The 23,932-nt window shown below is 36.7% G+C and overlaps 2 protein-coding genes across 2 annotated transcripts in view; both read right to left on the reverse strand.

Annotated features, from left to right (window-relative positions):
• LOC111444131 (syndetin) overlaps nt 1-6,807 on the reverse strand; it is a 31,061-nt gene extending 24,254 nt beyond the window's left edge. The window contains exons 1-3 of the mRNA XM_023082103.1: nt 6,282-6,807; nt 731-904; nt 8-82 (exon numbers count right to left, since the gene is read on the reverse strand). Coding sequence (XP_022937871.1) covers nt 8-82; nt 731-904; nt 6,282-6,506 — 474 coding nt within the window. The 5' untranslated portion in view covers nt 6,507-6,807. The remainder of the gene's footprint in view (nt 1-7; nt 83-730; nt 905-6,281) is intronic.
• Nucleotides 6,808-9,667: 2,860 nt separating this feature from the next.
• Nucleotides 9,668-15,304, reverse strand: LOC111444225 (serine carboxypeptidase-like 51). The gene is made up of 13 exons (XM_023082234.1): nt 15,128-15,304; nt 14,959-15,053; nt 14,778-14,885; nt 14,461-14,701; nt 14,343-14,386; nt 13,155-13,222; nt 12,979-13,084; nt 12,694-12,902; nt 12,536-12,605; nt 12,407-12,457; nt 11,460-11,512; nt 11,239-11,374; nt 9,668-9,952 (listed from the first exon to the last, which is right to left on the reverse strand). Exons 1-13 carry the CDS (start codon nt 15,255-15,257, stop codon nt 9,872-9,874), a joined length of 1,392 nt encoding a protein of 463 aa, XP_022938002.1. The 5' UTR covers nt 15,258-15,304; the 3' UTR covers nt 9,668-9,871.
• Nucleotides 15,305-23,932: the final 8,628 nt, after the last annotated feature.

Consider the following 23,932-nt stretch of genomic DNA (forward strand, 5'->3'; position numbering starts at 1 on the left):
AAGCTACCTGTTTCTCCAAATATTCCAGATCATTTTCTTCTGATGGAACATGCTCTAACACATGCCTAACTGGGTCAAAATCCTGCGGTAAGAATTAAGAATCAATTCAGTGCTCTTTACCTCGGGCACAAATGCAGGAAAGAATCTACTAAGCTCCAAGAGCAAAGCAGAAACAGTAGAGAGTGAAGTAATTCACATTAAAAACTCCACCAGTGTGTACAAAGAACATGAGAATTACACTTATACTTAGTCAAATTACAAGTTTAGTCTTTGATCCTTCAATATTGGATCTAAAAGTCCATAAATTTCAATTTTGTGTTGAATAGCTCTCTGATATATTTGAACCTATTAGACCTAAAATAAAATTGTAGGGCCAATAAGACCATAAACTTTCAATATTTTTCCAAATGTGAAATAGGTTAATGACATATTAGAAAAAAAAATTGCAAAGTTCAAAAATTTATTAGCATAAAAATGAAAGTTGAAGGACTCGTTAAACAATTTTTAAGATCAAGTATCTATTAAACACGTAAATAAAAGTTCAAGGATCTATTAGATATTTTTTAAAGTGTCTAAATGATGAGGAACTTAAATTATAATTTAATCTGAAATACATCTGGTGAATTAATAAGAGGTTCTAGAATTTTGAAAATGCAACACGGTATTAACAATAGTCGTGCCTGTAAATGAATGATCCCAAGTAAATGACAGTAGCAATAGCAAGTAGTACCTCTTCATAGAATACTTCCTCTAGTTCCTCTACTTCGTGACCATGACTTCTACTGCCATATATTGAGCTCAGTTCTTCAGAGCTAGATGGGAGACTAAATCTCTGATGAGGAGGCAATCCAGCAAGTGCACGGGCAACAGCTGCCGCAGCCACAGCACGTGCGGGAACCTGCACCTGCTCAATAAGGTAGAAAATAAATTATTGAATACCAATAGGTCATATCTTTTAAATAAAAGAAAATGCGAAAAGTTATTTGTTAAGAGCTCATTTGACACTTTTTTCCCCCTATTTTAAAAATTTTGCTTCTTTACTAACACTTCGCTTTATTTTCAAATCTACTTTCAAAAACTATGTTAAACCCTAGTCAATTTTTCTTGGGAAAAACTAAAAAAGATGGCTTCCTTGGTTGTCTATTCCCCTTGGCTAGTGCCCCATATGCAAAAAGGAACTGAAATAATAAGTTGAAGCAACGAAGTATGACAGCGAAGTCACTATACCACTTACAATACCCTAAACAATGAACATAAAATATAAAACCATTTTACTTGATAGCAACTTTGCTGGAAATTTTTGGGTGTTTATTCTCTTTAACTAGAAAGTGATGTTCCCCATGAAATTATTTAATCTACTAATATTCACATTAATGGGACATGCCTTCAAGATTGATTTGGACCCATTCTATTAGGGTGCTTTTTGATCTCTTTAGGTTCTTTTTTCAAAGGAACCATTCTTCTTATTGATCAAATGAAAAAAGTCCAAGAATAAGAAAAATACAAAGAAAACACATACAAAAAAGAACAAACGCAACAAAGCACCCAAAAAAAGCATATGCTTTCCAAAGCTTTCCATCTTGAAAGGAAGGACACCAACTATAAAACCAACAAAGAACTCCTAAAAAAGCCACAGAAAACAGGCCAAGACCACCTTCAAGCACTTGATTAACACTAGGAACGCTGCAATAAATAAAACACTTGAAACTTCCAAGAACCCAGCATAAGATGAAGCATGTGAATGCCCTACATCGAGCAAAAATACTATTTCCAAAGCCTTCAACTCTTGAAAGAGAATAGATCTCCCCATATATTTTTCATAACCTTTGATAATAGAGCAATGAATACCTTAAATACACCAAGCTGTTGCCTTCGAAAGGATCGAGAAAAAGCAAAGAACAGAAATCAAGAGAGCATAAAGAATCCTTAAGAACCATCAACCACAATTAAACATCCCAAACAAATTTATCAGCCAACTTTAGTTACATCAAGACAAAAATAAAATGGAGAGTATGACCCAAAAACCTTCAGATACCCACCAACTAAAACTCCCTTGTTCTCACATTTTCTCCTCCTCTAATCAACTTTCTCTCTCTCTTTTTCTTTTTCTTTTCTAATATAAATCAAGTCCATATGAACCAATACATTTTCGAAGATTTAATTTCTCACCAATTTTCAGCAGCTTTTTTTCATCCCTTGCAGATGAAAACAAAAATATGAGAAACAAAACTTTCATTGAGAAGAAATAAAAACAAAATGAATACCAGATTTCAAATGAACTATGCACATTTGACTCCAAAAGCTTCCTTCGCACTTTTGATCTCTACGTTTTAAGCTGAAGCTTCAATATTCTCATCAACACTTCAAACTTCCATCGAAGATGTGAGAAACCCCTCATATTTTGTACTGCAAGGCCCATTTTTTCAAACTCACTAGGATAGAACATTTGTCTTCCTCAACCTCCCTCTTATTCTCTTTCCAATCAAAATCAAAATCAGAAAAATAGCTATGATCACTAGTTCTACTTACCACAAAGCCATGGGTGACCAGGCTACTTCAAGAAGATGATGATCCTTGCATTCGACCACACTATTTGTTTGGGTGCATCAGCACAAGAACTTTGATGAACAATTCCAAACGTAGGCTTAAAAAGTGGAGTTGAAGAAATCTCGAGCAATATCAATTTGAGCATTTTCATATTAGCCTGACATTGATTTTGGACCACTTCATGAAAGATTTTGCATAGTTTAGTTTCAATTTTATCAACTCAAACGATTGTGATAATCAACTAAAAGAAGAAACCAACTTTCCCCAATAATACCTTTTACCATTGAGGGTCCCAAATGTCACAATGGACAAGGAAGAAAGCCGGGATGGTTTATGAGGATGAGGGAAAAGAGATGGTCAATGATGAACACTGACGGGAGGTGGCACACAACTAAAGTTCTATTAGAGAGGTGGTGGATATGATTGACTACGATGTGAGAATGTCGGCAAATGGACAACTGCGTTGAACCAACTAGGTCTAGGAAGAAGATCGTGGCTAGGTTTCAATTATTGGGGTAACTAAGGTTTCAAGAACTCCTAAGCTTTGATACCATGTAGCTAAGTGTGAAAACAATTTTGCTTACATTTCATTGGGTACAAAATAGTAATATTCACACAAGTGGACCTTAATCATAGATCCATAATAACAACAATAAGTAATTTGCCTAGGCCTATAAAAGGAAGGAGAAATTATAGCTATCCTGCATACAAGGAAGTATTTTTTTTGTTTTCATTCACTCATGTTTGTATCTATTGAGCACTAGTCTTTTTTTTATTTCTTCAATGGAAAGCTTCGTTTCTTGTCAAATATATATGTATATCTATATCTATATATATATATAGATATATAGATACATACATACATATACACATATATATACAAGGAAGTAAATAAAACTTTGACTAAGCAACTTGATTTTCTACTAGGCCCTTGACTAATGAGACCAAAAGTAATTCTTTAATATCCAAAGCTTTGTTCACATCTGTTTGGATTTTGGAAAACTAAAATCCCAAATAAGATCAATTATAGTGTTCATTCACATTTTACTGATTGGTGGAGTGCTCCGTAACGTCCCTTGGTTCAAGGCTTCACTCTCTTCCCTTTATTGTAACTTTATATTCATAAATCCTAGTCAAATTTTTAAAACTAAAAGAACAGGGTCTTGTCCATTTTAAAACTAAATTTTTAAAACTTTGAATAAGCAAAGCTTTCTTCACAGCTATGTATTTGTGTTTTTCGGATGGGGATTTTTTTAATCATATTTTCTTGAAGTGCCCCTATTTTCGAGCTTGCTGGCTCAAGTTATTCTCATTTTTCAATTTTCATTGAGTCTTGTCCAATATATTCAAGGCTAATGTTCTTCCATTGCTTATTGACCCCGCATTGGCTCCAAATGCAAATGTTTTATAGGTGAACATTATTAAAGTTATTTTATCTGAGTTATAGATGGAACCATATCAAAGGATAAGCACCTTTTTTGGCTTGATTGCTACGATTTAGCTCGTTTCAAGGCTTCTTGGTGCTTTTATTTTCCTTACTAACACTATGCTATGATTCAGCATAATATAGGTTATTATGTATAGTTGTTCTTTATTGTATACACACTTACTTGAAACCTCAAGAGCATTATCATTTCCAAATCCACAACTTGCTTCTTAATTAATAAAATGCTTCCATTTGTTCTTAATAGTGAGATCCCTTATCGTGTTCTCTTCCCAACAAAATCTGTTTTCCATTGCACCATAAATATTTAATTGCACTTGTATTGTTCAAGATGTTCATCCTCATCGTACCAAGTTAGACCCCAAGTCCTCATCAGCTATTCTCATGTTCAAAAACGAAATCATAGTTATTATCCTAGTCTTACCAGGTACCTATTTCTCTCGATGTTAAGTTTTTTGAAGATCTGCCTTTTAGTTCATCACCGTCGAGTCAACGTTAGAGGGAGGATGTCAATCTATTTATCTATATGATTACCTCTCCACCATCCTCCCCTACTCCATCTCCTTTAGTGTTTGTTCCTCCTCATTCACCCATTACTCAAGTATACTCCAAACGGCCACCACAATGGCCTTCAAGCACATCATATACCAATAGATTCTTCAACATCTGATCTAGAACCAACTGATACCCTTCTCATTGCCCTTCGTAAGGTAAACGCATGTGTACTTATCATATTTCTTTGTTTGTCATCGTCCACGTATTCTTTTATTACGTTCCTTGAGTCTACCTTTGACTCTAACTCTGTTCATGAATCCTAGTTGGCATAATACAATGATTATGGAGACTAATTCTTTAGATGAATGGTACTTGAGACTTAGTTTTTCATGTTGTATGAAAGAAAGTAATTTGGTGTAAATGGGTGTTTGAAATCAAGGTTAATCCAGCAGATCAGTAGCTTGTTTTAAAGCACATCATGTTGCTAAAGGCTATGCCTAAATCTATAGAATTGATTATTCTGCTACATTCCCTCATGTTGCTAAATTAACTTCTATCTGATTGTTTCTTTCAATGGTTGCTACTCAATGTTGGCCTTTGCATTAGCTTGACATTAAGAATGTTTTTCTACATGGTGATCCTAACAAGGAAATTTATATGGAGAAACCACTATGATTTGTTGCCCAAGGAGAGAGTGAAAAAGTTTGTCACCTTAGAAAATCTTTACACAAATTGAAACAAAATCCACAAGCATGGTTTGGTATATTTAGTCGAGCACTTGAGCAATTTGGTACGAATAAGCATACGTTGAATCACTTTGTTTTCTATCGGCGGTCTGAGAATGGTAGTATTCATAAAACTTTTGTTTTTCCTTAAAATTTTAGATCACATAATTATTGAACACTATTTCTTGCCTAAACAGGCACCAAGAATTCCAGCTAAATGGACAGAGGAAAAGAAGATAATTCACCTGCTCCACTTCATCTTTTACTTAAATACACCAATATTTTTCAAAATTTGTTCAAAAACCCATCATTCTGCCTCCCTCCAATCTTAAAGAACTTCAGTTGCAATAAGAATATAATCCACAATATGTCGATCTCAAATAAAAGCATTTTGAAAGCAAGAAACTCAAACATAGTAGTCTTCATTTTGTGTGTGTGTGTGTGTGTCGTTTCCGCAATATTTTTTGCAGTAATTTTGAGTCCCATTCACCAGCCTAATGCTCTAAAATCCTTGATCTTCACCACCTTTTTCCTGTTTTCAATCAATCAAATAACGTCCTCTAGGATCGGAGCATTTTACTGTTTTAAAATTACAAAACAAACTACTTCCCCCTGGACAGCTTTGCACGGTGATTCAGAAACTTTTCGTAACTTATGAATCTATAGTGGGGATGTCTTTTGCAATCCCCTTTGGCCAAGGTTTCAGAAGGGAGATATCCCATCTCTCGCCCTCTCTTTTGTAACCAGCTCTTCTGGTTTACTGAAATTATGTGATGTCTCTAATACCAAAAACAAAGGACACATCTCAATTATGGGCTACCTATGTCGAGTGTAAAAGCCTTTATAATCTGCAACCCAATTCATCAAACTGTATACATAAGCTGTTGATTATCTCTATGATTATGAATGGCATTGATTAGTGAAGGTAGAATATTGTAACTAAAGGAGGCTTGAATTGAATTTAAAAGCACTCTCGGGAATCAGTAAACCATAATCAATTTTAATCAAATCCAACTAAACAGCAGCTACCTATAAACATCGAGAACTACGCCAATAGTGCCATCAGTTACCTCCGGACGATCAGTAGGGGTAGGAAGAAGTCCAAGCGATCTAGCAGACCTCACCGAGCTCAAAATCTTCTCCCCAACCTTAGACAAGTCCATTCCACCTCCTTGCAGCAGAAAAAACGGAACAAAGAAGAGAAACCTGGACGTCTCGAATCCTTCGCTCAAATCACCATTGTACGTGAAAGGGTTTCCAAGAACACTGCCAAATGGAAACAAATTTGGCTGCATTTCACATCAGGCTCGCAAGTTCAACCCCCCCTGTGCCGCATATTTGATGCGATGCCACTCCCCCAAAATTTGATCCGTTGAATCTACAGAGATCGGGTTCCAATTGATGAGAGTTTCGTATGAGTGAATCAAGGAGTGAGAAGCCGATAAAGTTTCAGGTGATGCGCGTGGTTTCGCGCGTCTGGTGTAAATTTTTTGTTGATTTGTTGTTTCGTAGACTTTAGGAAACTCCCGAATCTCGACTGATTTCAGCTGGCAAGAGTCGGCGACGGCCTTGAGCAACCATTCTAGGACAACTTTCCCCAAATATCAAAAATGCTCCTTAATTTCTTCTTAATTCTACTTTTAGTCCTTAATTTCTTCTTAATTCTACTTTTAGTCCTTAATTTCTTCTTAATTCTACTTTTAGTCCTTTAACAAAATCCGAACTATTACGATTTCTATAATATTTTTATCATAGTTTAAACAAATTTAATTTATTTTTTAATTCAAAATTCTTTATATCCAACCAGTTACTTAAATAAAAAAAAAATATTGATCATAGCAGATCTTTTCGCATGTTCAAACCTCTTCCTAACAGACGCGTTTTAAAATCGTGAGATTGGTGGCGATACGTAACGGACTAAAGTAGATAATATATGTTAGTAGTGGGCTTGAGCAAATGGTATCAAAGCTAGACACCGAGTAGTGTGACAGCGAGGACACTAGCCCCTAAGAGGGGTGGATTATGAGATCTCACATCAGTTGGAGATGGGAACAAAACATTCCTTATAAGGGTTGGAAACCTCTCTCTAACAAACAACGGCGATACATAATGGCCCAAAGCGAGTAATATCTGTTAGCAATGGACTTCCTCCACGATATAAACATGATTAGGCAAATCATTCAAAATGGCACATCAAAACTTTGAAAGTCGATAAATTGTTCTACATAAACTTCCTCAACGATATAACCATTCAAAATGGCATTCTTCACATTCATTTTGTAAAACATTAAATTTCTATTTACCTAGAATTGCTACCAACAACTCATGCTAAGCTCATACGTGGAATAACTCTTAAAAACATCATTTATAGAATAATTTTCAAAAGAATAAAATAACGTCATCTTTAAAAAAAGCTTCCTGGTCTTGCGTGTTCAACAAATAATACTGAAAATGCAAATAATTTAAAATATAAAATGCAAAACAACCAGTTCTAACTTAAGTCTAGGAATTCATATATGTTTTTATCCTATGCACGTGTCATGTCATCGTCAACCGTACATGGACGCCTTGCCTTTACCTAAAAAATGATGCCTGAGTATTTCGAATAATATTTAGTAAGTGACCCCACTATAGGGCCATGCAAAAATGCAAACATATGCAAAAGATGCGGACCTATCTCTATCTCATCTTACGGATGGTCTTCAGTCCATACTAACTTTGGATGTGTAGTACTTCCCTACACATAACCCACACGTACGAGTGTAAATCTCCAGGCGGTTCGCACCCCCCTAGACCCATCATCGTCGAGCTAGCTATTTGTAGCAACGTAGGTCAGCGGACCCTTGGGTGTCATGCTCAACATGATCACTGTCATCATCAAAACGTGTACGTCCGCACTCATCATCTTAAAAGGGGAAGTATCCCGATGCTTATGTACACATAAACATGCAAGAGGTCCCTCAATTTCTCGTCTTCAACACATCTTTCTAACACCACCCTAGTCTCGTCTCTCTATTACTTTTTAGTGATACATGTGCATTAGTTATTCATGCTCTTTAGGGTTGTGTCTTAGGCTGATTTTCTCGACGTGATGCAACATGGCATTCATACATACATCATGCTTAATATGAAAACATCATCATATTAAGGTAACAATATCATGCATCATAATCATTATAATTATCGTCATAATGCCATCAAATACATCATAATTATCAATCACGTCATTAAGCATCATCATACATCACCATATACGTCATCATACGTCATAACACGTCATAACTCATACACTCATACAAGTTTCTAGTGTATCCTATAGTAAGGTCACTTACTTAGTTGGCCTTAGCCAGCTTTCTCCCTAAATTATTATACGTTAGCTCCCGTTCTTCAAAAGCTGCTCCAAGTGTCGTCGTGGTTTGTTTTCTATTAAACCATTTGTCCCTTTCATTAGTATTTCACAATTTAATGTTAATCAAATTATGTGAAATATGGCACTAAACGGCCTCAACTACCTTAATCGCAACCGAAAACAGGTTCGGGAGAGTTGAACTAGCTAATCCAATTGGACTCGTCTTCCCTAACCTCTAGCCAACCGTCTCTTTTCCTTGCATGCACGTACGTTTTCCTTCCATCATTTCTAACTTTCGATTTTGGCCTCGATAGTTCTCATTCCCTTCTACAAAATTGTAGATCTCCTCGAGACAAAGATAATGAGCTAAGAATTAGTAAAAAAAAAAAAAATGCCTGAAAAATCTAAAACTCGATCTCCTTCATTTGCCCTCGATAGTTTTTTATGCCTTCACCATACTTGTAGGGCTCGTGAGACAAGAATCATAACAAATCATTAACCATTGAGGATGAATTTAACCATCCAAACTTTTGGATCATACCTTGAAATCATCGAGTTCCTTTCCGAATTGGAATATCTCAAACCCCTCCAAACTCGTCTTACGACATGAAATCGTATGAAAACCTCAAGCTTTTCGAGCTCAAACGTTTTCTCCTTTACGTCGTCGACATTGTATAACCTCTGTCTTTTAGTTGTTCTATTTTTTCAAATTAAAAAAAAATTAAAAAGATTATTACTCCGTTGATATTACAAGATCGAACAAAAATCATACTTAACAAGAAACTTGTCACTCGTAGATGTCCCCAACACGATCGTTACTTCACTTGCAATAACAGTTTTATTTTCTTTTATACCAATAATAGTTTTAATAAAACTTGTGTAACAATTGCTCATGACGTCAAGTTACAGTCCAATTGAACGAGAGTCAAAGAGTTGAGAACGGGAAGTCAAAAGAATAAAAAGAGAAAATTGATTCGTTTCGGTTCGGTTTTTTTAAAACTTATGCAAAAAACCAAACCGACCCATGCATCAATTTGAATCGGTTCGGTTTTCTATTGCCCTCTAACAAATATTTTTCAACAATCCAACAATAAGAAAATTATGAAATTGGCATGTAAAATATTCTAATATTATAATAATTTGTAGAAATATCGTTGAGATATTGATATAGGCAGAAATGAGACAAATTGTTCCTTAAAAAAAAATAAATAAAAGGGAGAAATAAATTGGAAGCTCAATTATTTTTGTACTGCTATTTTGTTATTTAAATGGTAAATCTAAATGAGCTACTATTTGCCACGTGTTGTTCGTTTACTTGTGAGCAATTGCAGCCGGTGACCGTGTGAAGGCTCCCACCATTTCTAACGCTACGCAGGGCTGGTCTACCGGCACCTGTCAGTTGCCATAAAGTCTAATAATAAGAGGGAGTTTATTGCAAAGGCAAACAAGATGAAGAAAATGTTGAAATTTAAATGGGAAAAAAATACTACAAAGATGTGCATGAGCACGAGCAAGATAGAGGCAACAATGTCGACGTGAGTTTCAGAGATAGGCTTGTTAAAGGATCGAATAGGGCCTCAAGCCTTAATCTTGAAAGTCGGAGTTTCAAGGAAAATTTGGGTATGCAGTTCTAAATTCAAATTTGATAACAACGGTCGCTCTACGATATCGTATGGCCATTCACCAAAATCATGTCTACACTTTTCAGATAAAAAATGACTCAAAATGTACTTTAAAGAGAGCATGGTGTCAGTTCTCCACCACCTCAAGGCTCTATGACCTAAGCGAGCTACTCTGTGGCACATGCGTGTGCCACAGTGAAGGCGAGCAATGCGAGACAAGTATCTTGGGTGACTTCTTTTGAAAGGGTCTTTCAAAGGTAGTGTTAAATGACACGGGTGTGCCGACATTGCGCTAATGCCCATGTGTTGAAGGTTGGATTATGTACCCCTATCCGGAATGAATTTCGTAAATGAACTAGCATAGACCGTCAAAGGAGGATTCTAACGGCACCTTGCGCAAATGGAGACTCAAAACAGACAAAGCAATCTTTGCCTTGAAGACCACAACCGAAGAAGAGATGTTAGAGCACATTTGGGACGACAAGACATCAAAAGTAGCACGAGACACGTTCGTAATGTTATTCTCAAAGAAGAACGATACAAGGCTACAACTTTTAGAGAACGAACTGTTATCAATCTCACAACGTAACATGACGATCGCTCAGTACTTCCACAAAGTCCAGTCGATCTACTAGGAGATTACTAAACTAGACTCGAAGTCTGCCATTGAGAAACTCAAATGAAGAAAATCTTTATCCACAAAGCGCGACCAGATTATAGAAGCTTTGTTATAGACAAAAGGGTGAGGAACAGCTTGGCGGGAGAAGGAGGAGAAAGAATAATGAAGGAAAATGGAAGAGTGAAGAAAAAGTTGGCCGACGAGCGAGGTGAAAATGGGTCGTAGGATAGAAGATTACACGAACGAAAATGGAAAACCGAAAAAAAATTCCTTCAAACCAAAAAGAGGAAGGTAGTGAGAATGGGTCGTACGATAGCATATCATATTCACCGTCTCCGACCTCAAGTCTAACCCCACCTAAATCTTCGTCTCACCGGGTGGTGTACGTACCGAAAAAGCATTTAAGCTAAAAAGAAAAGTAGGAGAGATTGACTTACAAAGTGGCCAGCTCCAAGAATCCAATAAAAGCGAAGATTTTTGTAAGACTTGGTGAATCCTTTGGTTCTATCTTTGTTACTTCCACAGTAAAGAGGGGTTCTTTCCATACTTAAAAAAGCTTGTAGCCCATCCCACCTAAATAAAAACAAACAATGTGTCAATTATACCCTTCTATCCAAGGGCAAAATGGTCAAAGTCATTTAGAGAGAGAGAGAGAGACTTGAGCTTATGAACCCATGATTCCGTTCCCTTGGTTGAGCATATGAGGTCCACCTGTAAATAAAAACAAATTCTCTTTTTAATTATATAATTTTATAAAACCCTAAAAATTAAGCACTTCATCCCATTTACTCTTTTTGCACCTAACCCACTACATTATAGACTTCATTTATTGTTTATTAATTCATTATATATACTAAAGAAAAAGATTGCCAAAAATAATAATAATAAATATCGACATGCCTAAGTTTAGGGTATAGCTCTGATACCGTGTTCAATGAACACAACTCTCTACAATGATATGATATTGTCCACAAGGCCTCGTACCAATGAAGATAGTATTCTTTGATTATAAACCCATCATCATTTCCTTGATCATTCCCTAGATTAGCCGATGTGGGACTTTCATCCAACACCTCCCCTCGAACAAAGTACGTCTCCCCTTAATCGAGGCTCGACTCATTTTCTTTTAGAGTCTTAGTCATTTTTTACTATGCCTTCAAGACACACAATACTTTTGTTCGACATTTAGAGGATTCTATTGTCATGATTAAGTTTAGGGCATGACTTTGGTACTATGTTAGACTGATATCATGCTAGATGAACACAAATCTCTACAATGGTATCATAATTGTACACTTTGAGCATAAGCTCTCATGGTTTTGCTTCGAGCTTCCCCAAAAAGGCTCATACTAATAGAGATAGTATTCTTTGATTATAAACCGATGATCATTCCTTAAATGAGCCGATGTGGAACTTTCATCTAACAATTAGTTTCTATTATTAAAAATTGTAATTAAAATCATAAAAAATTAAATTATAATTTTTTTTTCTTAAAATAATTTAACCCATTTCACCCAAAAAAAAAAAAAAAAAAAAAAAAAAAAAAAAAAAAAAAAAAAAAAAAANCCAAAAAAAAAAAAAAAAAAAAAAAAAAAAAAAACTTACTTGGCCATTGTATATGGTGACTTCCACTCCTTTAGCAAGCAACTCATCGACCTAAAAAAATAATTTTTTTTTTTTTAATTTAATGGAGGCTAAAATAAAAATTTCAAATTATATATAAATTAATAATACCTCGTTAATCCTTGGCTTCATAAAGTCTTCTTGAAGACTTCGGAAAACGTATTCCGACTGCCCGCCCCATCTGTAAATAAAATTAAAAAAAAAAAAAAAAAATTATAATTAAGAATAAAAAGGAAAATAATTAAAATAATAATAATAATAATACCGACGTGACGTTATCTGGAATTATTTTGAGCTTCTTCCTTATAATACGATTCATGAAATCCGACAAATCTACGTTATCTCCTCCAGCCGTCGGGGTGACGGAGCTGAGATATCTTGAATATCTCCGCAATGAAGCGATGCCGTTTGACATATCCATTCCTGTTACCGACGCCACTGAATCCGCTCCCGTATCCAGTAGAAAATTATAGAAATCCTAAAAATAAATATATATTTTTATTTATTTTGATTTTAAAAATATATATATGAAATATGAAGAAATGAAGTAATACCACGTCATTACTACTGCTACTAATCACATCTTCCAGCTCACTCCAGGATGACGTGGCAGCGACGAATTGAGCGCTTTGAATCTGGCGTTGAATTCTCTTAGCAATACTGTGAATAATTTTCAAAGTTAGTTGAAATTTTTTGAACCAGTTATGGGTGCGGAAGAAGACGAACTCACGTGTTGGATTTGAGCAGGCCTTTGTCGTCCAGCCTCGACATGTCTTTTAGAAGAGGTCCCCATGAAAACTGCCAATCTCAAAAACTTTCTATTCCCAATCAAACCCTATTGTTATTTCCTATTTTCGTTCTATTATAGTAAATTAGGTTACAGATGTTCGAGATTGAAGATGGGTCTTTCTCTGTCCCCACTTACCTCCTATTTCATTCCATATTCGTGTTAAATTTCTATGGGAATTTGTCAAACTTCTGTTCAATTAGGTTAGAGATGTCCCGTGCGGAGTTCGAGGATGGATTGAGAAGCCTTTCTCATCCCTGTCCTCACCCACCTCCTATTTCATTTCATATTTGTGTTAAATTTCTACGGGAATTTCTAAAATTCCTCTTAAATCAGGTTAGAGATGTCCTCGTGCAGAGATCGAGAGGATAGATAGAGAAGTCTTTCTCATCCCTGTCCTCACTCACCTCCTATTTCATTCCATATTCCTGTTAAATTTCTACGAGAATTTCTAAAATTAGAATTTCTAAAATTCCTGTTAAATCAGGTTAGAGATATCCTTGTGTGGAGATCGAGAGGATGGACGAGAAGCCTTTCTCATTCCTGTCCTCACCCATCTCGTATATTTCATTCTATATCTCCACGAAATTTCTAAAATTTCCAGATTTTTTCATTATTTGATGTCTGTTCTCACCTCCTATTTCATTTTCCATCCCTAGAAAATTTCTCATTTATTTTATAAGAAACCTATAATATAAGGTTGAACGGATAATAGGTCGGGATGAAAAATAACCTTTCCCTGCTCCCTCCCCTATTTTCTCAGGGGCAAATTTCTCCCAATTGAGACTTTACGGGTTATAAATGGACCTTTCTAAATCAGATCCAAGAATATAGAATTCGAATATATAATATAGACGAAACCCATGTGTAATCTGATGGTTCCAACTAAAACGAAAGAATATTGAGGAGCCCACGTGATATTATATTATATATCCTCCCACGTAAATACAATAATATACCTAAGAAAGAGGTTCGCCCACATGTGAAAACAATTAAGTGAACCCCTCTTTAGAAGAATAATCCATGTCACCTACTTCTAAGGCTATCAAATTAAAAGCATTTAAATTCCATAAAATTAAATTAAAATATTTCTCAAATTTTATTATAAATAAATAAAAGAAAAAATCGTACCGTGTAATCTTCCGGGGAAATCCAACTATCGCCCAACACCACCCCTGCAAAAATTAGGAGAATTGAGATTAACCTCACCCACGACCTCCATTCCCTACGTGACAGCCAAATCACATACCTCCAAGTGTAACCTTCAAGCTCCCAGCTTCAATCGCTTTCAAAGCCGACAATCCTAGCGTCACGGCATATTTCCCACCGTAGGATTCGGCGACAATGTAAAGCGGACTCTTCTGCAGCCGTTGATCTCCATTGAAAATGGACTGTAACAGCGTCGTTAAATCCACGGCGGCTTGTACATCCGATTTCACTAGCGAACTCATTTCCTCCACGAAGCTATACCCGGTCCCCACCGGATTATCCTTCCACCAAAAAAAAAAAATTATTAGAAATCACGAATCTCAACAATAACATGATACCTGTTGGGTTGGTTTTTACCACAAATAAAAGATCTGCTTTATGAATCCAACTGGAATTTCTCGGGTTCAAAGCAGCATCCAATGGGCCCACTTCCTTGAAATTCCCAATCCCAACTCCAGAAGCTCCCTGTTTTAAAAGGAACAATGATGAGATACGATATGGATTGGGTTGGGTTGGATTGAGTTGGGTTAGGTCTTACGGGGCCGCCCTGCAGCCAGAGGATGATGGGCCATGGCTGGGAGGGATGGTCGACTCTGTAGGGGCTTCTATAGAGCCACCAGAACATATGAGCTTCTGCAAAGGGAGGAAATTAGAGAAATTAGAGAAGGAAAGCAGGAAGGAGAGATGGAGGGGTTTGTGGTGGTTACTGGGTCGGACTTGGACGTATCCCCATTCTTCAGATCCGTCGTGTGATCGGACGGCGGCGGTGGGACGGCCGTGGATGAGCGGAGGAAAGAGCAGAGCGGAGCAGAGGAGGAGGAGGAAATGGTTGTTCATTTGGGAGATTTGTGGAGCTGTGGTCTTGTGTCAGTGGGAGAGTCTTCTGATATTTATTTATGGGGTTCACAAATGTTGCGCCCAACTCACAAGGGGCATTCTTGGAAGTGGGGAAATTCATTTTGATGACCTAATATTATATATATATATTATATTTGGAGATTCTTTTTTTTTTTTTACATTTTTATTATTTACAAACTTTTAATTTTGAGTTATTTTAATAAAATTTTAAATTTACTCCAAATTTAGAATTTTTAATTATTTAAGCTTATGCAGGTACATAGTTGATGAGGAAATCAGCCTAAGGAAAAACTCTGATACCAAATGATATGGAAATCATTATAAGGAGAGTAAGATCTCGATTACCTTGTTGGTTGAATATTTCAAGACAAGAACACTCGTTTGAGATTCGAATCATTCTACGAGTAAGATTGATCATGTCGAGCTTGAATGATTTTACATGCCATACAATTGCAAACAAACTTAATCATTTGATAAAAGATTACTATACCTAAACCCTAAACCCTAAGCCATAAAATAAAACTCTTGGACCTATTCCACTGTATATATACTTTAGGACTATAATTAGCAAAGGTAACTAGAGTAAATAAAAAGTCTTAAAATATATTAATGAAATACAATAACTCTAAATTATAATCCACCGAAAATTTATAATGATGTAGCTTTATTGTTCTTCAATGTGGCATGAATTGAAATATCTTTTGATAATTTCAACTGCTTTTTCTTCACATCTTTATCGGAGTATATTGTATGATTAATGTCTCTGGGTTCATATGAGTAATATTTTTTTTATTCTTTTAACTATTTATTAACTATCATATTCTTATTATAATTCTCATTCCATTCCATTTCTACCCAAGTAAAATTGTTTACTTTAATTTTTTTAACTATTTTTTAATTCTTTTATGCGTATGAGTAGTAATTTTTAATTCTTTTTAACCATTCCTTAACTATCATATCGTTAGTATAATTCTCATTTATTTATGAGATTTTTTCCTAGAAGAGACCTTTCAAATAAATATTTTCATTTTACCGTATAATTGCAAAAATCTAATATAATTATAACTTTCTTAAACAAAAATATAATATAATAATATTGAGATATAATATTTAGAGTATATATTATTTATGAAATATATCTTATATATTATATTCTTTGTTTATGATTTAATTTATAGTATATTTTATTTTATTTTTAATATTTAATTAGTTTATATTTTTCTTATTTGTACGCATTAGTATTAGCTTGTATCCTATGTTGGCTTATTGGCCCTTGATCTCACATTAATTAATTTCAATGAATTATTTATTGATGTTTTGATGATAACAAACCTACTTTTAATTATTAACTATTTTCAGTTTTTTGAACTGTCCACAGTATAAGGTCGGGAATAACGATTACAACAACTTTTCAATTACTCAAATCAGAGCTAAAACGAAGAAATTAGAGTCGAGACAACATACCCGACGTGATGATGTGGCAACAAAATCAAAATGATGGACAAATCAAAATATATCAAAGTATGACATTTATAATATTGGAAGAGTAACAAATGGTGGAGTTTTTCTTATTATTACATTTCTAAATAAAATTATTTTTACAAAATATAAATTTGAATATAACCGTTACTCACATCGAATTTTATTATTACTATATTATATTATTATATTATTATATTTTAAAATTTTGGTAGTTACTCACATCATTTTTATTATTATATTTATAATAAATTTTGAATTTCATTTGACCGTTACTCGCATAACTTTTTATTATTATTATATTATATTACTATTATATTAAAATTTTGAAATAAATGAATTTAGAAAATTTTCTTATTTAATTACTTTTAATCTCCACCTTCCATTATTCCTAACACAATCCAATGGTCAATATTCAATCCTACATTTTGCCACTTTTCTCCTCTATATAAACTCATCTTCCCCACATTTTTAAAACACACAACTTACATACATTCTTCAATCCTCATTTGTTCAAAGTCTCCATTGTTTGTTGCTCTCTCCAAGCTTACAAGTTTATTTCTTTTCATCTTATTCTTGAGAGGGATTATTATTATATTGTGAGGAAATAGTTGTTAGTATCCCAAATTGTAAATCTACTCTTTGAGAGAGTTGTGGTGTGATATTATCAAACTCAAATACTTGTATCGGTTTGATCCTGCGCCGTGGAAAGGATTGAGTTTGCTCTTGAACTCGTAAAAAGAGCGGTGTACCGGTTTGGCTCTGATCCGTGGAAAGAGTCGGAAAAGTTCTTTATTCAAATTCTCAAGAGGCGCTTGGGGAGTGGAGTAGGTCGAGTTTGACCGAACCACTATAAAACTACGGTGTCATTTTCTCTAACTCTTTCCTATTTAATTTCAAGATTATTATTATGATTTATTGCATGTTCTACTTGATTATTGTTTTGACTTGAATCATTTTGTTTTAGTAATTATCATCTTCTACTTATTTGTAAAAAGTTTTATCATTAGAAAAATTAATCAAGTTTAAACACTTTTATCGTTAAAACCCTATTCACCCCCCCTCTAGGGTTGCCATACCGATCCAACATCCTATTTATCAGATTTTAATATTACAGTTTTTTTTAATAATTTTTGAACGTTAATATACAAGTAATAGTATTATAAAAAGCCTCCAAGCTTGTTTTTACCTTCAATTTAATATAATTTTGTTTTATTAACTAAAATAAAATATAATGAGTTGGGTGGAAATAAAATGATAACCTCATTTATAAAACGACATAAAAATTAGGTAACGACACGAGTGACAAATATCATCCATATTCTCGTCCCATTTATCTAGAAAAATCCGTCATCAATCCTTCCCTAATTTCTCATTAAACGGAGATTTCCTATTCTATTGGTAGCCATTAAATATATACGACCTTCTTCTTTGATTTGTCCCTCCTAATTCAATTTTAAAAAAATAACAAATTAAAAATTTAGGAAGATATTTAAAAAATCATTATAATTTGGAGTGAAATTCCTAAACTCTCCCTATTACTTTTTCTCTACAAAACATGTTGGAGGTGATGGAAGTCAAAGTTGAAGTAGAAAGTAAATTATGGTACACCGTACACGTCAGCCAAAGAAAAATAAAAAATAAATAAATATATATTATTTTGAGAGAAAGTACAGCGCGTGAGGCGCGTGGGGTTGCGGTGCAAAATATTTGGTGAAACTTAAAGTTGGAGTGTGAGAGACACAAAATAGAAGTTTGGTAAGCTGTCAATGATGCCGTTGACTTTCCGTCAAAGATATGAACCTATCATTATTTTATTTATTTTACTTTTTCATATTTATTGGGTTAACCATGTTATTTAATATTTGTCCTATAATGTTTCTTTTATTATTATTATTTTTTAAATTTAGATTTAAATTCTAATTTCATGTGTTGTCAATAATACAATATCTACCCATCAAAAGTGTGAATAGATCTGTAAATATTATTACTAAGTAAACCATACATAAATGAGAAATAAAATTGGGATTTCAATTTTCATTGATGTTCACAAACGTTTAAATGTTATACAGGCTACCGTCTAATATCTACAAATAAAGAAAATATAAACTAACTAAAATTTTAAAATAAAATAAAATATACTACTAATCAAAGGAAAAATATTAACTGATTACGAATATATAAGATATATTTCATAATATTAATGGTTGATTTCTTTTAAATTAATATTAAAATATAAAATATTTTTCATAAAATTAATGTGTGTTTGTAATGGCCCAAGCTCATCGTTGACAGATATTGTTTCTTTAGATTTTCCTTTTCGGGTTTCCCCTCAAGATTTTTAAAATGTGCCACTAGGAAAAGATTTTTACACCCTTATAAAGAATGTTTCGTTCTCCCTGCCAATCGATGTGAGATCTCACAATCTACTCCAATTCGGGGCCCAACGTCCTCGCTGGTACTCGTTCCCTTCTCCGATCGATGTGGAACCCTCCAATCAACCCTCTTCAAGGTCCAACGTCCTTGGTGGTACACTGCCTCATGTCCACCCCCCTTAAGGGCTCAACCTCTTCGCTAGCACAGCGTCTGGTGTCTAGCTTTCATACCATTTGTAACAGTCCAAGCCCATCGTTAGCAGATACTGTCCTCTTTGGAATTTCCCCTCAAGATTTTTAAAACGCGTCTGCTAGGGAGAGGCTGTCACACCCTTGTAAAGAATGCTTCGTTCTTCTCGTCAATCGATGTGGGACCTCACAGTCTTAGTAGTACGAACCGTGAATTGAGCTTCCCAGTGAGTGCCGTGTTAGATTGTGGAGTCCGATGTTTACTTCTGAGTTAAGTTTACTTACGAGTTAAAAAAAAATTAATAGTTAAGTAATTTGAGAAATCTTATCTATGCTCCTAATGAACTTTTTTTTTTTATGGATTATTTTATTTATAACTATTTAAAGTCATCTATAAATAAACCCTAGTAATAGTAGTAGAGTTTTCATCTCCGGTGTTTCCTCATATATTTCTTCTTGCATCTTCTCTCCTTTGTTTTTCATATTCTTCATCTAGAACGAGTGTGTGTATGATCTTAACATATGGTATCAGAGCTAGGAGAGATTCACCACATTCTATGAAGATAAAAAATTCAAAGATCGAGATCAAAAAGATTAATGGATCCGATCTGCAACGAACCTAAATTTTTCTATTTAATACTGTATTTCTAACTGTACATTTAATGTGGAATTATTTTAAATGCAACATTAATTCGTTCCTCATTTATTACCTTGTGAATAAATAAATATAAGGGAAAGAAAAAGGAAAACAATACTGAATTAAATACCTTGTACTAACCTATAGTTTATTAATGCAATTACAATTCAACTTGTACTAACCTAACCAGTAATGCAAATGTAATTCAACCTATACTAACGTATACTATTAAATTGGAAAACATATCTATCTTATGCATGTGTCACGGTTACGGAATTTGCGATGGTTCCGTCGGTCTCACATGAGTGTCTTGCCTTTATCTGAAAATGTAGTAGCACGAGCCTTGAGTATTTTAAGAATACTAACTAAGCGACCCCCTATCGAAGTTATGCAACAAACACATACAAATGAGATGATGGGACCTATCCTTCAATATATTTTTCTACAGTATTATCCTAACGGGTAACTTGATGTGTACCATATACTCTACATACAACCCATACGTGCGAGTATGGACTCACCAGTCAGCTCGCATACTGCTGGGTCACTTTCCTTGTCGGGCGAGTATACTCTGGGAGCTCCTTAGGTCGGACACCCTTTAGAGCTAGTAACTGTCACGACGGCGTTATGTAAAACATAACGATCGTTCTCCTGTCCTTGGTATACGCGTCTGTACCCTCGTGATGGAATAGGGGTATCCCCCAATGCATGAGCATACATACATGAAGTCCCCAATATTTCTATTTTTAACATTATTACATATAACCCTATCATCATTTTCATTCGTATCATAATACTTCTCATTATTCAGTCCTCCTATCATGCATAATCCTAACAGGGTTATGTTTCATGCTATTCATCGTGATTTCATGTCATACAATTTAGGAAACATCACATCACATCACATTCCATGATTTCATTATAGCAACGATTGTTGACTCTGGCAATTCGGAAGACAGTGTCGACGAAAAATTGGCCGAAGGTTTCTTCGAAGGAAAAATTAGCGGAAGTAAAAGGAGAGAGAGTGAGAGATTCACTGATAATGCTGAAGACTCGATGTTTTTATTTTACTTCAGTTGAACGGTTTAAATAACAAATCTAATTACAAAAATAGAAAAACCAATTATACAAAAATAGAAGAAGGGGACGAAGACTTCGCCCAAATTGCCAAAACAATGGCTCCTAGAATCACGCTTCTCCATTCGCGTGAATTAAGATGTAACTAAATAAGGCATGACTTTTATTTAACAATCTCCTTTTAAAAGCTGTACCTTATTATTTGAACTCCGATCTTTGAGCGTAGTTCTTCGAATTTCACCCGCGCTAGGGACTTGGTGAAAATGTCTCCAAGTTGTTCCTCTATTCGGATGAAATCAATCTTGATGAGCCCTCGATCTGCACATTCTCGAATGTAGTGGAATCTGATTTCTATGTGCTTGCTCCGGTCGTGCAAAACTGGATTTTTTATCAGGGAGATCGTAGCTTTGTTGTCTATGTATAGCATTGGTGGATCGCTTTCTCTCCCGATGAGTTCTTCCATTAGTCGTGCAAGCCAAATCCCTTGTGTTGCTGCCATCGAAGCGGCGATGTATTCTGCTTCGCAGGAAGACAAAGCAACCACCTTCTGTTTTATTGATTGTCAGCAGATCGCGCCGCCTAAGAGAAAGTAGATCATTCCGCTGGTGCTCTTACGATCATCAACGTCACCGGCCATATCACTATCACTGTAGCCGACCAGCTTGAGTTTCTCCTTTCCGCTCCCTGCACAATATCTCACACCCCAGCCTCTAGTTCCGGCTACATAGCGCAGGATGCGCTTGATAGCCACTAGATGCTCCTCCCTAGGTGCTTCCATAAACCTGCTCACATAGCCAACAGAATAAGCAAGATCAGGATGAGAGTTTACCAGATAGCGTAGACTCCCGACAATGCTGCGGTAATTGGTGGAGTAGACTGTCGTCGTAGTGCCGGCCTTCCTTAGTTGAAGTCGGGCCTCCATTAGCGTCCTGGTAGGATTACTGTCCACAAGCCCAGTTGTGTCCAGCAGCTTCCTCGCGTATGCACTTTGGCAGATGGAGATGCCGGAAGAGTTCTGTTGCACTTCGATGCCGAGGTAGTAGCTGAGCACACCGAGATCGCTCATCTCGAAGTTTTTCGACATCTCCTTCTTGAACCTTCCGAGGACTCCCACGTCGCCTCTAGTGATTATGAGGTCGTCGACGTACACTCCCACGATCAGTCGCTTTTTGCCGTGGCCGTACGTGTACATGCCATGCTCAGAGGCACAACGTTTGAAATTCAGTGACAGTAAGGTACTGTCGAGCTTCGCGTTCCAGGCTCGTGGGGCTTGTCGAAGCCCGTAGAGTGCTTTGTACAGGCGCAGTACCTTATTAGGGTTGTCGTTATCCAGGAAGCCAGGTGGTTGTCGAACATAGACGGTCTCCTTCAACTCTCCGTTAAGGAAAGCAGACTTTACGTCCATATGGTGAACCTCCCAAGAGTGATGTGCTGCAATTGCCAGCAAGAAACGAACGGATTCTAACCTTGCTACTGGCGCAAATACCTCTTCGAAGTCCACTCCTTGCTTCTGGACGTAGCCCTTCGCCACCAGACGAGCCTTGTGCTTCACAACTTCTCCTTTTTCGTTGCGCTTCAGTTTGAAGACCCATTTGAGCCCTATGGCTCGGTGTCCCGGTGGCATATCCTCCAGACTCCACGTCTGGTTCTCAGTGATGGATGTCATCTCCTCCTGCATTGCCTTCCGCCAGCACGGGTTCTTTTCTACTTTGGCGAAGGTGTTTGGTTCATCTGCACTGACGGCATGTAGTTCGGCCACTTCTTCGAGCTCGCGTGCTGCTAGTCCAGGTGGTTCACCTCCTCCCACTAGGTCATCCATCCTCCGGTACCTAGCCTCCAGATCAGTATCGTAATTGGCATCCAGCGTCGAATCCGCAGTCCGTGGTGTTGCGAATTCCACTGGTTCAGGTGGTGCACCTGCTGGCGGCGGTGACGTCTCCTGATGCTGGGCTCCTCCTTCTTCAGGCTCGGTGACGAGGTACTCCACCGTGAATTGATTTGGATTACGGTCTGCCTCGATCACGTCATTCCACTGCCAGAAGGTCCTTTCGTCGAAGACGACGTCGCGAGACACGTGAGCTCGCCCCCCTACAGGATCATAGAGTCTGTACGCCTTGCTCCCGGGTTCGTAGCCGATGAAGACGACCTTCAGCCCCCTGGGATCGAGCTTGGCGAGATGGGGACGTGTTACCTTCATGTATGCGACGCAGCCGAACACGCGAAAATGATGTACTGTTGGTTTTTTGTTGTACCAGGCCTCATATGGCGTCTTCCCGTCGAGGCTTCGGGTTGGTGACCGATTGAGGAGATAGACAGCCGTCATTACTGCCTCTCCCCATAATCTCCCAGGCATCCCGGCCGTCACCAACAATGACCTCGCTGTCCCGACAATGGTCTGATTTCGGCGCTCTACCACTCCGTTCTGTTGGGGGGGAGTAGGGCGCCGTTAGGTGCCGTTGTATGCCGATCTCGTCACAGTACTTACTGAAACTTGCCGAGGTGAATTCTCCGCCTCGGTCTGTGCGCAGCACTCGCATCTTCTTCTCACATTCGGCCTCCGCTCGCGCTTTAATGCGCTTAACCGCCTCTGCCGCCTCACTTTTCGATTGCAGCAGGGTCAGCCACGTGAAGCGGCTTTTGTCATCGACTAACAGGAGGAAGAGACTCTTACCGCCTAGGGTCGCAGGCTTGATGGGCCCGTAGATATCGCCGTGTACAAGCTCCAACGGCTCGGTAGGCTGTTCGAGACGGAAAGGGTGTGCGCCTCTGTTTGCCGATGAGGCACCCGTCGCACAGCTTGTTCGCGCCTTTGATTTCTGGCAAGCCGTGCACCAACTCCTCCTTCTGTAGCTTTCCTAGGGCAGGAAAGTTTAAGTGTCCGTACCTTGCGTGCCACC

The sequence above is a fragment of the Cucurbita moschata genome, unplaced genomic scaffold, assembly GCF_002738365.1.
Source record: "Cucurbita moschata cultivar Rifu unplaced genomic scaffold, Cmos_1.0 Cmo_Scf00006, whole genome shotgun sequence".
Taxonomy (NCBI): Eukaryota; Viridiplantae; Streptophyta; class Magnoliopsida; order Cucurbitales; family Cucurbitaceae; genus Cucurbita; species Cucurbita moschata.

Bases quoted from the DNA above. Each gene is read 5' to 3' on its own strand.
- LOC111444225 (XM_023082234.1), bottom strand. From the start codon at position 15,257: ATGAACAACCATTTCCTCCTCCTCCTCTGCTCCGCTCTGCTCTTTCCT. The intron at 14,702-14,777 runs GTAAAAACCAAC...TTTTGGTGGAAG, and splicing joins AAGCAGATCTTTTATTTGTG to GATAATCCGGTGGGGACCGG. The intron at 12,458-12,535 runs GTATTATTAATT...TTATTTTTTTAG, and splicing joins TGAAGCCAAGGATTAACGAG to GTCGATGAGTTGCTTGCTAA.